At 35.8% G+C, this 13,191-nt stretch overlaps 1 protein-coding gene across 1 annotated transcript in view; it reads right to left on the reverse strand.

Moving 5' to 3' along the window:
• Positions 1 to 1,143: 1,143 nt before the first annotated feature.
• The window catches only part of LOC149543529 (thylakoid lumen 15.0 kDa protein), a 111,792-nt gene continuing 99,744 nt past the window's right edge, over positions 1,144 to 13,191 (reverse strand). The window contains exons 3-6 of the mRNA XM_089798322.1: positions 2,438 to 2,528; positions 2,247 to 2,315; positions 1,790 to 1,899; positions 1,144 to 1,395 (exon numbers count right to left, since the gene is read on the reverse strand). Coding sequence (XP_089654448.1) covers positions 1,303 to 1,395; positions 1,790 to 1,899; positions 2,247 to 2,315; positions 2,438 to 2,528 — 363 coding nt within the window. The 3' untranslated portion in view covers positions 1,144 to 1,302. The remainder of the gene's footprint in view (positions 1,396 to 1,789; positions 1,900 to 2,246; positions 2,316 to 2,437; positions 2,529 to 13,191) is intronic.

Genomic DNA, 13,191 nt, shown 5'->3' on the forward strand with positions numbered 1-13,191 from the left:
ACTCCTGCTGTCAAGTCGAATGGTGTGATTAGATACCAGGATGCTCGATGGTTGACAAGGTGTTCCATGTCTATTTTGGGTAGGGAGGGTCTTTCTCATTAAAGATTGTGTGAGGATAAGTTATAGTCTGAAGTTGGGTGGTTAAGCCCCTGACAATGTTTCCCCTCTCCACAAAATGTAGAACGTGCACCAAATAAAAATAAGTTATGCATTCAAACATTTGTCGGAAATATGTATTTTTCTTTTATGATGTATATTCAAGTAGAAGGTAAGATTAATTGAGTTGTATCATCATTATATTTATTTCTTTAAATGAAAGCAACTTTTATCATCAATATAATTGACAACCAGTTAGATCGATTGATCTTCTAACTGAACATGGAATATATTTAATTGCGAGAGATAGATTTATCTGATGCCCTAAATGATACAGTGGTATCTGACACCCCAAGTGATACAATGGTATCCAATGCCCTAAATGCTCCAATGGTAATTGATGCCCTAATTGATACAGTGGTATTTGATGCTCCAAATGATCTGGTGGTATCTGATGCCCTAAATGATCCAATGGTAATTGATGCCCTAAATGATCCAATGGTAATTGATGCCCTAATTGATATAGTGGTATTTGATAGTAATCGTCATTTGATTTTGATATAGTGGTATTGGATGGTAATCGTCATTTGATCCTAAGTGGTATTTATAGACTAACGTGGGTGTTTGCAAAAGCATCCCTAGATTGATTTCAGTTTCGAATACCATAGTATGTAAATTTAAATTTCCATAGTAAATTCATTGATGATGTTTCCAAATCTTAATTATGAAATTTGTTTAACTGTTTGTAACCATTAATCTCATTCACATGAACGTAACTGATATAACTGTCTTCCTATGAAAAAGAAGTAATAACTATATTTCTTTGATATGTTAGTTGTTAGTTAACACCCGGGAAAAAGTGGATGTTACACTAAACATGTATACATAAATTGCCTACTTTTTAGGCTGTCATACACAATGTTTATTAAAAAGGTAAGATCTAACTTTGATGACCTTGAAAAACATTAATTTATATAACTTATATAAAAGGAAAAGGAAAAAAAGTACTGTGAATTCCACTAAATGTAAATTTTGATGAGAAAGGAATAAATGAAAAAGAAAATGCTTATGATTGAATTGTATCTTTGAACAGGCCTTGCAATTTGGTGGACATTTTAAATGCAAACCCAATTAAGCCCATTAGAGCTTCCCAAGCACAATCATTCCTCGAGTATCAAAGTAATGATAATACACCTAGTGCCATCTTTACTTGATCTCAGAGCAGGCATTTGGACCTAGAGGTTCCCTCAAGCAGCTGTTGATTGCTGAAACTGCAGCTTCTATAGATGCATCCTCTCCCTGCTCAATTGTTGTTACATGTCAATTTTAATAGGCAAAATAACACATTTGGAAAGACAACTAAATCTTCTGATTTAAATTCTCGTAGTGAAAGAAAGTTCTCAGGAAAAAGGAAATCTAAGATCTACAAGTCCAGATAGTGACATCAATGCTCTCAAAGCATTCAAATTCACAGATAGAAATCAGCATTCATTGGTTTTCCAATCTACCAATATCTGTAGTATGGAAAGAGTTTAGACCAGTATATTAAATATTTAAAAGAATATAAATAACTAGTTCCTTCAAATTTATTGCAGCTTGCTTCATTAATCAAGAAAATAAAAACTTATTACTTCACTGAAGATGTCAAGAATATGCATATGTTTTTTCGCAAACTATTATGCCAAATTCTGACCTTTTCTCTCCAATAAAAAATGTTCCCATATTTCCCAGCCAAGCGGCTCCAAAAGCTGCGAGGAATGTCCAAATCAACTGATGCCCCAACGTTGAAGTTCAATATGTTACCTGCACGATACAAGATTGATGTCATTATCTGAACCACTGATGTCATTATCTGAACCACCACAAAAAGGAAGTGTCTTGTCTCGGAAACCCCAGATATTTAGTAAAAACTTTTAGCACAGTTGTGTAATGGAAAGAATCAAAATTTATTGGGGAAATCAAGCATAATGCCCAGAAGCATTCAAAAATCAACACTTAATGACCTAGCTTTATTAAAACATTCTAGAATTGAAAATTTAATGAATATTCTGGACACTGAAGCAATGGGAATTCACTGGCACGTTTGCAATACACTAGCAAGTATACCAAATTCCAAAAAGATTAAATTGTCTTTGAAAATAAAGCCATACCAAATGTAGGATCTGCAACAAATACTATAGTGTTATCATCAACCTGCCAAAAGTCTCGGACAGCTAACCCTGGCTATCACAATACAAACATTAGAAATGCAGGAAACGGGTTGCAACAATGACCACATATCATTGTTCTAAGCTAACACATTATGATATCCTAAAGTTAGCTACTTGTTTTCGTGACATACCTGGGGTTACTGGATAATTTTGAGCCAGAACTCTAAGCTTGAAACCGGTATCCTTCTCAAGATTATATATTGCCTCTATCATCCTATTTTCCTGATACATCGAGAGAATGAAGCTTATTATCCACGTTTTAAAACTTTTATACACACTATCGTTGACATCCCAACAGCTAAGAAACTAACATGAATAGTAAAGATTCTTTAAATACAAAATTCCAATGGCTAAAAATGGATGGCATTATGGTTTATTTGCATGACCTGAAATATATCCAAGATATATTTGAAAATTGAATGAAAGCAGATGAATGCAAGATTAATTTTAAGACAGTGGAAGATTTGTCCAAGTGGCTTGTTCTAGCACTTAGGCTAACTAATGCACCTAGAAATTCTGAGAGGTTAGTGAATGAAGTTTTGAAATCTTACCTCGATAACTTTGTTGAATAATTGGATGACATGTTTCTTTTCAATAAGGAGTATTTGGACAACATCAGATCTAGACTTGCAAAGTTTGAGAGAACAGAAGTTGCTAATAAATGTGGAAAAATATTGTTTGAGAAAAATCAATATATTTGAGTTTTGTTTAGTGGACTGAAGATGGATCCAAAGAGCTGCACCACTGCTTGTTTCAAACATTCTCATGGTTTACCAAATATCTAGACCACGTTTATAAGGAAGTTTACTGGAATATGGGCACCTAACTAAGACCATGAGAGGTGATGAAAATGAAGTTTAAATGGACTATAGCTAACAAAATTCTTGAACTGCTAAAGAAAAAGTGACGGTACAATCAATTTTTGCTTTACTAGAATTTCAAATGTTATTCCAAGTTGGTTGTGATGCAAGTGGAATTTCAATCGGAGTTGTTCACAGTTAGAGAGGAAGGTCTATTGCATATGTTAATGAGTAATTTAATGATACTATCAATATATTTTTTTATGATTAAGGATTTTGTACATTGAAGAAGCAAAGATGTTATTTTCATCCAAATAATTTATTTTGTATACTGATGATCAAGTATTGCAATATCTATTTGCATAGTATATTTAATTGTCAGGATAGTCTCCTAACCCTGGTCAATGTAGGAAGAAGGTAAGGTACTATGCAAATTTATAGCTAACTCTGGCTAAAAGAATGTGTTGTAGATTTGTTCTACAGGCATAAAGAGACTTGACAGATGCATAGAAGACTTATTGAGGAGTGGGATTACAGGATCAAATGCTAAACAAAGAAATTACAGAGATAAATGCGGCATAGTCAAGGGAGTATTTACAACATTGACATAAATCCTATTTCTATCTCCTTTTGTATAATAAGGAACAAATCTGTACTGTATTGTACGTATACTACTGATTACTCCCCCACTGCTTACGATAAGGGGGTGATTGTAAGAATTCAAATAAATTTTGAAGCGCCACCGGGAGGTTTTCTCTAGCTGACTCTTTCCTCCCGGTGTCCTAGTGAGTTGGTCTGCAAATAGGTTAAAATCAATAAAAATTATTCAACCTAGGCCCTTTATCATCCAAACGAGAAAACAAAAGTATTACAATGTCTATAATATAAATATTCAAAGTAAGGTGAGTAAAAGACATGTTGGATGGGTTGTGTTTATGCAGTTATTTGTTAATGTTGAAACATAAAAGTGGCAAGCCCAATAGAGTCGCTGATGCGTTATTTATTTTTGTTGGTGGCAATGAGAATCAAAGGTGTTGGATTTGACTGGACGAAGAATTTGTATGAAATTGACATAAATTTAGTCAACGCATGCCAAGCATGCAAAATGTTAGTAAGTGTAGATGGAATTAAATGGCTAGATTGTTTGGCCCAAGATAATGTGTTGTTCAAAATAAGTTAACTACGAGTTCTAAAGATGTTCTCTCAGAGAAAACATGATAAGGGAAAAACATAATGATAGATTAATTATTCACATAGGTTTATTGATGAAGCAACTGCTTTGGTGAGAGAAACTTATTATTCACCTCATGGACAAAAAAATTGCCTACATCACAAGTTATCATTAATTAAAACTACTTCTAGTCACTAGCCCAGAGATTCCTGTAAAAAATAGGCCATTTTTCTGTGAAAAGTGAATCTGACCTAAAAACATGACAACTCGAACAAAATATCTATCTGCCATATAAATTATAATACTAAATAATTACGTGTTAATAAAGTTTAAAGTCTGGACAAAATAATGGTTTGCATTCCCGTGCTACTTCTCTTTTATAAATTAAAGTAAGATTAGATGATCCACGACACAAATATGCAAACATCTGGATATCTTCAACAACTTGTATTCTTCTCATTTTCATTTTGTATCAATGCAAAAGGAAACGGGGTGGCCATTTGTCTCTCTTTGCCCACATAACATCACTTTTAGACTATTTTCCATAGCTACGGATTCGGTGCCTCAACCAGCACTGGAAGAGGAACAAAATGCACGCTAATGATGATAAGTATGCTGATTTTGAAGGGGTTTAAATCCATGATCTTGGAATCTCAATGGCATCGTGTTTCCACAATGATAAATGAAGATATTTTGATATGATAAGAAAAAGTTTTCACAAATCGGCTGCAAGCGTCCAAGTATTTCCTCATGGTTAATATGTGTCATTTGGTATACAATAGCAATCGCAATCCTTTTGGGGTTGGCAATCTCATTAAGGTGGTATTCTTTTTGCAGACAACAATCACTTTGGGGGGTAATTAGTTAGGGAATTAAAATAAGAAGAGAGACATCACCTTCCAAGAAAGTCATAACCACAGAATAAGTCATGACCCTTCTGTTCCAAGAGGGGGAGATATAAATACATCTCAATCAACTCCAAGGAAAGGGGCACAGTAGAAACATACACACAGAAACAGCATGGATAAGAAGAAAAGGGAAAAGCAAAGAGAAACAAAAAAGGAAGATACAAATAACAAGTAATACCTATAACAATCTGAAAACATATATAGGGCATTGAAGGAAGAGAAATAATAGTAAATACAAAAATAGAAGTTACAAGGATCGATGAACATAGAGCAATGATCAAAATGCTCAGCAAAGATGCCACTACAAGAAATCACAATCTGAAGGTGACTACTGATCCGAAATTTTACTTTCAGAAAGGTAACAACCTGTATGAGAAATTTAATGGCTAGTAAACTAATTAAGCACCACTTGACAATCTCCGGGATTTTAGAAGCCGACTCTTCAACTGAAAAAGAAAAATATAAGGTGATACACCATGATGCAAATTGTTGAACACTTCAGAAACTTCAAATTTCAAAGTATAATGCAATGATATTTAGCAAGTTACAGAAAGAGTCATAGATACGATCCTTTACTTCACCGACTAAACAAACAACAGCAAAAGCTTGACTCAAGCAACAAAAATTTATGTCATTAAAAGATACAGAGCATAGTTATAAAAATAGTTACAGAATAGCAGAAAGTATATGAAAAGACTTAAGTCACAGTCCAATATATCAATATCTATTAAGAACCAAATAAACTAGACTGGAATCAAAGAAAATTCAATAGTATTGTTGCTATAGAGTTTTTTCCAAAAGTTTTTCAGAAGTAATGAAAAATGTTCACCTTTGTTGATGTGACTTTTATGCCACTATAACATACAAAATCGAATACTTAGCAATGTTTTGACCCTGTCGACACAGTTGTAATCCATCAATAATTTTCTCAGAGCCCATATATAAGGCAAAGTTAGTTACTGTTGTAGGAATGTGTTTTGGAAATTTCTATTTGCATTTGTGAACTCCAGCTGTAAATTCAGCATTGTCTGCGGTTTCAGATTCTCCCTATTCGGGCATCCGCAGTTTTGGTGTGAGTCACTTCCCACGTATTCTACTCATCTTCCATATTTGAACATCTGCAAGTTGTGATCAACAAATGTTCCATAGCTTTTGTTTATTACACTGAGTTGATAAATATCTTCAAAGATTATATTGTGCATCTATTCCTGCATTAAGCATTATAATACACTTGGACAACAGCCAAAGAAGACCATACCAAGGGCCGGTGCAGCCGTGTATGGTCTGTAGGGAGGAGGGCATACAGAAGGACTTATCGTACAGATGTAGAGGAGGTATGTACTGTACGAACAAGACCTAGCAGACTCTACAAACATGTTGGCTAGGTAGGATAGGTTGTACGGAATTACCAAGCCGACCGTACAGTACAAAGGGGGTGTTGGATGCTATTCTGTACAGAAGAAAGATTTGTGGCATATAATAAAAACATTTGTGTCATGCAAGCTGGGAATCTAAGGCAATCATACGGGTCCTAGATTGACCATATAGTGGAGTAAAGCAGGAGCAGATTCTCCAACCATATTATTTGTCGTACAATAGTTAGAGCAGGTCAGGGTTGATTGTATAGACTCTAGAGTTCCCTTGGTGGTCATACGTAGGAGGAACATTACAGTGGTGTCAGAGCCAGTGATTCTGCCAGCCTGTCAGGTGGTAGATGCATTCCAAGTTCAAAGCATACACCAATAGGAGGTGTCATTCAGTGGATAGAATCCACAAAATGGAGGAGCCACCGGAGCTTAATGTTGCGATCACAACATTGCTAAGGAGACTTAGCAGAGCCATAATCAGAGGGGAACAACAACAAGCCATGTAGGAAACATTGCAGAAATTGGTAGAAGGTAAAACAAATGGAGATCACCAAGAACATGGTGACAATTCCATGATGGGAAGCTCAAACATTCAACCTCACATTCCTGACCATTGACGTCAACGTTTTTACAAAGAACCAAAGCACATTGTATAGAATGAAAGCCTACTTTCCAAGAAATACAAGAGCAGCTAAAGCAAGACTAGAGGAATGTGGATCTTGAAGGAGACACATCTTTCAAAGATTATGATGATCTTTGACTGAAATACTCGGGCAACAATAGCTGTGGCTACTACAGCGATGACATCAAATGGAAGATAGGCAAGATAAATTTATCATCCTTTGATGGATGTAGAACAACATCAGCACAAGCATGGGGGTATAGAAGGAAGAAACCTATTGCCAACTAAACCCGATACCTAAGGATGAGGCAATCAAATTCATAGTGCTTCATTTGGAAGGAATCACTCATGAATTGTGGCATCATGGACAGTCACTCTCGGACACGATCAATAACTTCGTATGTTGAAATCATAGAGAGAATTAGGGACCGCTTAAATAGAAAGGATCTGGAACTCAACTTCAAGGAGCTGGCTCACTCAAGCAATCTGGACTGGTAGACAGTTACATTACAGAATTTCAAAGTGTCAATGTTGGTGACCGACATCTCGTAGGGGAGACTGGTAGTGCTTTTCAAGGATGGGTTGATGGAAACCATGAAGAATTAGGTCAAGGGGCGCTCAACCCCAACACACTCACTAAAGTTGATCTTTTTGTTTTATTCTAGAATTTTCTTCAAACTGATCCATTTATTTTCTCCTATAATTTTCTCAATTTTGGATGTCTTTCCTTATTTTGAAATCTGAAATTCTGCACCACTTTTCTTGCTTTTCATGAATTCCGAGACAAACATGAGCATGAATTTTACAACTATTGACTCTATAAACATAGAATGTTCTAAAAATAGAAATTTCAAAAAAAGCAACTTTCTAGATTTAGAGAAAAAAAAGCTCTTGGATTGGCTCCAAAATGCCAAAAATGAGAAAGTAACAGGTAGAAAAAGCAACTTTTTCCTAGAAAATAGGAGTTGTCAAAATTGACCTCAAGCAATCTCCATTTTCATCCCTTGGTCCTTCTATGAAGCCTTGTGGCATCAAGATACTAATTTGATCACGATTTCTTCCTTTCTTCTTTTTGACATCCCTGAATTTGGATTGAACTCCTAAACTTTGCATTGGCAAAAGACTGGAGACTGAAACAAAAACAATAAAAAAAAAACCTAAAAAGAGAAAAAACTAGGGGGTTCCCATTTGCAATGGGGTGATGTGTGCTAATGTCACAACACAACCCTTGACACATAAGGCCCTTAATCCCAACATGACACATCAAGTTCTCAAACCTGACCTACTCTATGAGGGATACAATTTCGAATGGCATTTGATGTTTAAAAATCTGGTCTTCAAATTGTTGCAGGAAATTGTGAAGTCTGAATTTTGTCTTGTCATAAAAGTATCAAAATCCAATTTTGTCTTTGAGCTGGAAGTTGCCAGAGCAGATTCACGTGGACATGAACTTATGATTTTTTTGTTGGCACAGAAGTGTCTGGTTTCTGAATTATGCTCGTTTCATTCAGGTCCTCAAATCTGATCTGTCATTTAATCTTGTAAATTGCTAAGTTGAATGGACACAAGAAAGGATAATTGTCAAGATTGTCATTGTCATACAAGTCTTTGGATATGATTTCAAATGATACATGAAAGTTGGAGTTCTGAGCTTGCCTTGCGACATCAAGCAGTCAAATGAGTTTGCCTTGCCACATCAAGTGGTGGAATCCACCCTCTCAAGAGGCATATTAACACATCAAGTGATAGAATTGACTGTCTCATGTGGCAAGCATTGACACATCATGCAATGGAATCTGACCTATGATGTGGCAATTGCCACATCCAGACCTCGAATTCTGACCTGTGGATGATCATTTGGAAACTCTATGAACATGGCCAGCAAGCCATCATTACATGTGGATCGACCTTAATGGGGAGCAGGGGGCAGGCAGGAGGGGGCGCATCACTGAAGTTTGAAATGAAAAACATTAAATTTTGGTGTATGCATTTATTAAAGGCAATCGATGGATAAATGAAATGGATTTTATCATATTGCCTACGAAATTTCAAGAGGCTGTGACTTTGAGAAAAGAAGCCATGAATTTAATTGTCTCCAAGGGAAATCATTAAATGCATACTGATGGCATTTATTGATGATGATTGAACTTAAAAAGAAAATATGTTTTATTGAATCACCAATGAGGGGGCCATCAATTTAGTTCAAATGAACCATGGTTTTAATAAGGAGACATGATTTGAATACTGAAGGGGTTTGAATGGAAGTGAAGGGGCCAAAATAATTCAATAAAGGGCTGCAATTTGTTTAGATAAATTGTTTCTCTCAAAGCGAAGTCGGCCTGGGCGGAAGACATGCCTTTGGACTTAACTGCCATATAAAAGGATAAAAATCACTTCATTTTTAACACAAAAGAAATCAAATTAACCGTTTGCAGAGCAGATCAAGCTTCTAGGAGCACAGACTACTTCTAAACAATTCGAATATGGAGTTTAATCGGAGATTTCTACATTGCTGGAATAAATCAAGGGTGTTAAAAGCATACCTACTAAAGAAACCAGACCTCCTTGCTTGAAGACCTGGGTTGGCGATTTGAATTTTGGCATAGTAGCAGGTTAGAATTGAAAGAAGTCATTGAAAATTTATTAAATTAGACAAATCTGGGCAGCTCACACTTCAAGAAAATCAGAACATCGGAAGGCTGTGAACTATCAATCTCGGCATGAAATCAGGACTGTACGAGGCGAGTTGCATCAAACTTGGCCTTGTTTACAAAGAACATTGAAATCCATCGAGCTTAGAGGCTAAAAATTGGGGGTTTTATTGGGAAAAAACAAAGTGTAAGAGATTAACTTCTTGCAGACCTGAAGGCGTGAATTCGGAAATTTTAGTAAGGCAACAAAGTATTACCATTTTGGCAACATTTTCGCATTGCATTCAATAGTGAGTTCTCAACTTAAAAAATCAGAGGATAATGAAATTGTAAATTTTGAACTTTAAATTCAATCAGACTTTCACAAGATGAAATTTGTTGATATTTTCGTAAGTTGTGAGAGTTTGTTAAGTTGTAAGAGACATTGTCACTAACCATGTCATAAACTTGAAACATAAAAATCTAATATATGACATTGTATGGCAGGTTGAACATGGCTGGAGCTAAAGATGGCAAAAATTTCAAGACAAAAGGCAAGTCAAAGTGCAACATCATGTTGCAAATTCAAGTCAAAGTTCAAGGCATTCAAGATGAATTTGAAGTGTAAGTACAACATCATGACCAAGTCTACAAACCAAAGGAAGAAATTACTGCCTCAATTTCCTCCAAAGATCCAAGTTCAACTGATTGTCTGACTACATGCCACATAAGGTGATTATCAGAATGGTTAACAAAAGCATTGTAGTTTTCTCATTGGCCCACAAGGTGGTGCTTCATTCTAATTGGCCCATTGATCGTTGTCTTCTTCTACAAGCTTCTACCTAACCAAATTTCTTATTGGCCCTTTAAAACAATGTTATTTTCCTATTGGCCCAAAAGTTGGTGCCCAATTGTAATTGGCTGGCATTTATTGCTTATAGTTGTTAGATTAGGGTTGTGCAGGCTAAATCTTGCCTCTGGATCTTGAATCGATCTTGGCCACTTATTGTACTAGGAAGTGGGAACTACTACATATGACAAGGCCTTACCATTTGTAAGAGGAGAGACTTTGAGAAACTATTGCCATAATGCTATCAGAGTAATTGTTAACTCATTGTTGGTCTTCATGGTGGATTACTTGTGGTTCTTTGGAGTATCGCATGGTTTCTACATTTCCTCATCTAGATTAGGATTTCATTCCATGTTGATTAGAATAGTGTTTAGTTGAATGGAAGATATTTAGGATGCATCTTTAATGAACTCATTTAGACCAAATCACTAATTTCTTGCAGATTATAAGTTTGTCTTGTGAGGTTGAATAGCATATTTATGAGCTTTACTTCAAATATTGCTTGCAAATTTATATGCATCAATGGAAGTTTTTAATGGAATGGTAATAGTTCAAACATCCTACATCTAGTTGATGGTTAAACTAAGTCTAGTAAAGCCACAAAGGCATTCATTAGCTCTTGCATTCTAGAAGTAGAATAATTTTCTAAACCTTTCCCCTTAGCAATTTATTTGATTGGAAGTGGTTGATGTTCATTGAATAAACATAAGCCCCTTTTTGATACCCAACATATCACACCATCAAAACTGAGTTAAGTCCACACTAAGAATGAACCTTTGGGATTGTCTCATTTGATCACACAATACATATAAGTTGTTTAGCATATGAGCATCCTTATTCAAGAGAGAGTTGGAGATTCGATATTTCATTTGGAATACAAGTATTCAATTCTACTTGTTGCAATGGCATAAAACTCACATCAACAACTTTAATACAGAGCACAATTCTTGTACTTATACTAAAAATATTTGTTTTCCAAGAGAGATCTTCTAACCGCCCTCGCATAAGTGCACTTATAATTGCTTTAATAGATCCTCATTTTGTCCAACCAAAAATATGGCCCACAATCATACTCCAAGCAAAACCATCTAACAGTGAACTCATTACATTTGCTAACTGTCGAGGACCAAGGATCAAAATAATGATCAAATCCCACCTCAAAGGATGCAAGAAGGTGAAAAATGGACGTGTAGGGGATGTGTGACTCTAGTATAGGATGCATGTGTGGAACACAAGAGCCAGGAAGAAGATTTGTGCTATAAAGAGCCCAAAGATCATGCTAAGTGAATATGTGGGGAGGTTGGCAAATGTCTAGCAAACAAACACGGGAAACTTCACCAATGTTAGAGATGTTGCCACTGTGGGTCTTCATGGAGAAAGAATTTGTGGGAATAATAGGACATACTTATGAGACACACTAAACCCTTAGAAGAACAAGCACAAAAGAAAGGACACCCTCCACTACCAAAATAAAACAAAATAAAAATAAGTTGAAGCCAATCAAAGGGTACATGGCTTACATAACTTATTACAAAAGATTACATCTACAACTTGGCAACTTTATGGGACCTTCACCTATGAAGATTTGAATTCAAGATCTTTGGGTAAAGCACAAAAATATGGAACACAAGAGATGCAAGTCTCATTCACAACTTTGTGAGGGAAAATTGCAAGAGAAGTGTCCCATGGTTGTGCAATGGCCTGCGAGTCTTCACCAGCCCAAACAAGTTCAAGCTTCTCTCTAAAGAAGATGTCATTCAGTACCTATTAAGTTAGACTCCATGTTGAACTCCAACTTTACCAATGCCCTCAAGATGTCTTCAATTTTTATTGCACTTAGCTGTGAGCTAATGTTTTGTAAAACCAACTAATCATGTTGTTGTTCCTCAAGCAGTTGTTTGATTTGATTCTCCTCTACTACTCTTTTGTACAATAGGAAAGAGAGAGGAAAGCCCAAGTTGCACAAATTTATCAAAATAACTTTTCTCTTTTGTCATTGAGCTCCACGAGAATGAAAGCATTCTCTTCCTCATAATTCATCTTTGTGATAGGTTATGAATTCATTCACCTTCTTCACAGTTTCTCTTCCATCTAGTATTCTTGCCACCTACAAAGTGTTAGACGTCACCACATAGAGTTTCTCGATGGGGATCTTGGATTTATCTTCTTTTGGAGTAACTTCCTGTAAGACTTGTGCAAAAAACAAGCATGCTTTAATGCTTAATTTTTTAGCATCAACGATGAATTTGAAACCAGTTATCGTGGATACCCTTTCATATTTTGGTTTTTTCTCCAAGAGGAAACATACCATTGTTGTAGAATAGGAAGAAAATCCGCTTGTGCTTGCAGAACAGGCCTTTTGCCTAACAGGAGTTGAAGTCATTACCCTGTTAGTCCTTGTTATTGATCTCATCTTGCAATCCGTTTAATTTGACTAAAGTATTTGTCTACACCTAGCACAATTGCTCAAGTTCCAGATTACTCATTCTTATTGTGGTTTTGGCTGATTGTTTCACTTCAATCTCTATATCCAGAAA

This window comes from Cupressus sempervirens, chromosome 8, assembly GCF_028749045.1.
Source record: "Cupressus sempervirens isolate cs-2001-9-10 chromosome 8, ASM2874904v1, whole genome shotgun sequence".
Taxonomy (NCBI): Eukaryota; Viridiplantae; Streptophyta; class Pinopsida; order Cupressales; family Cupressaceae; genus Cupressus; species Cupressus sempervirens.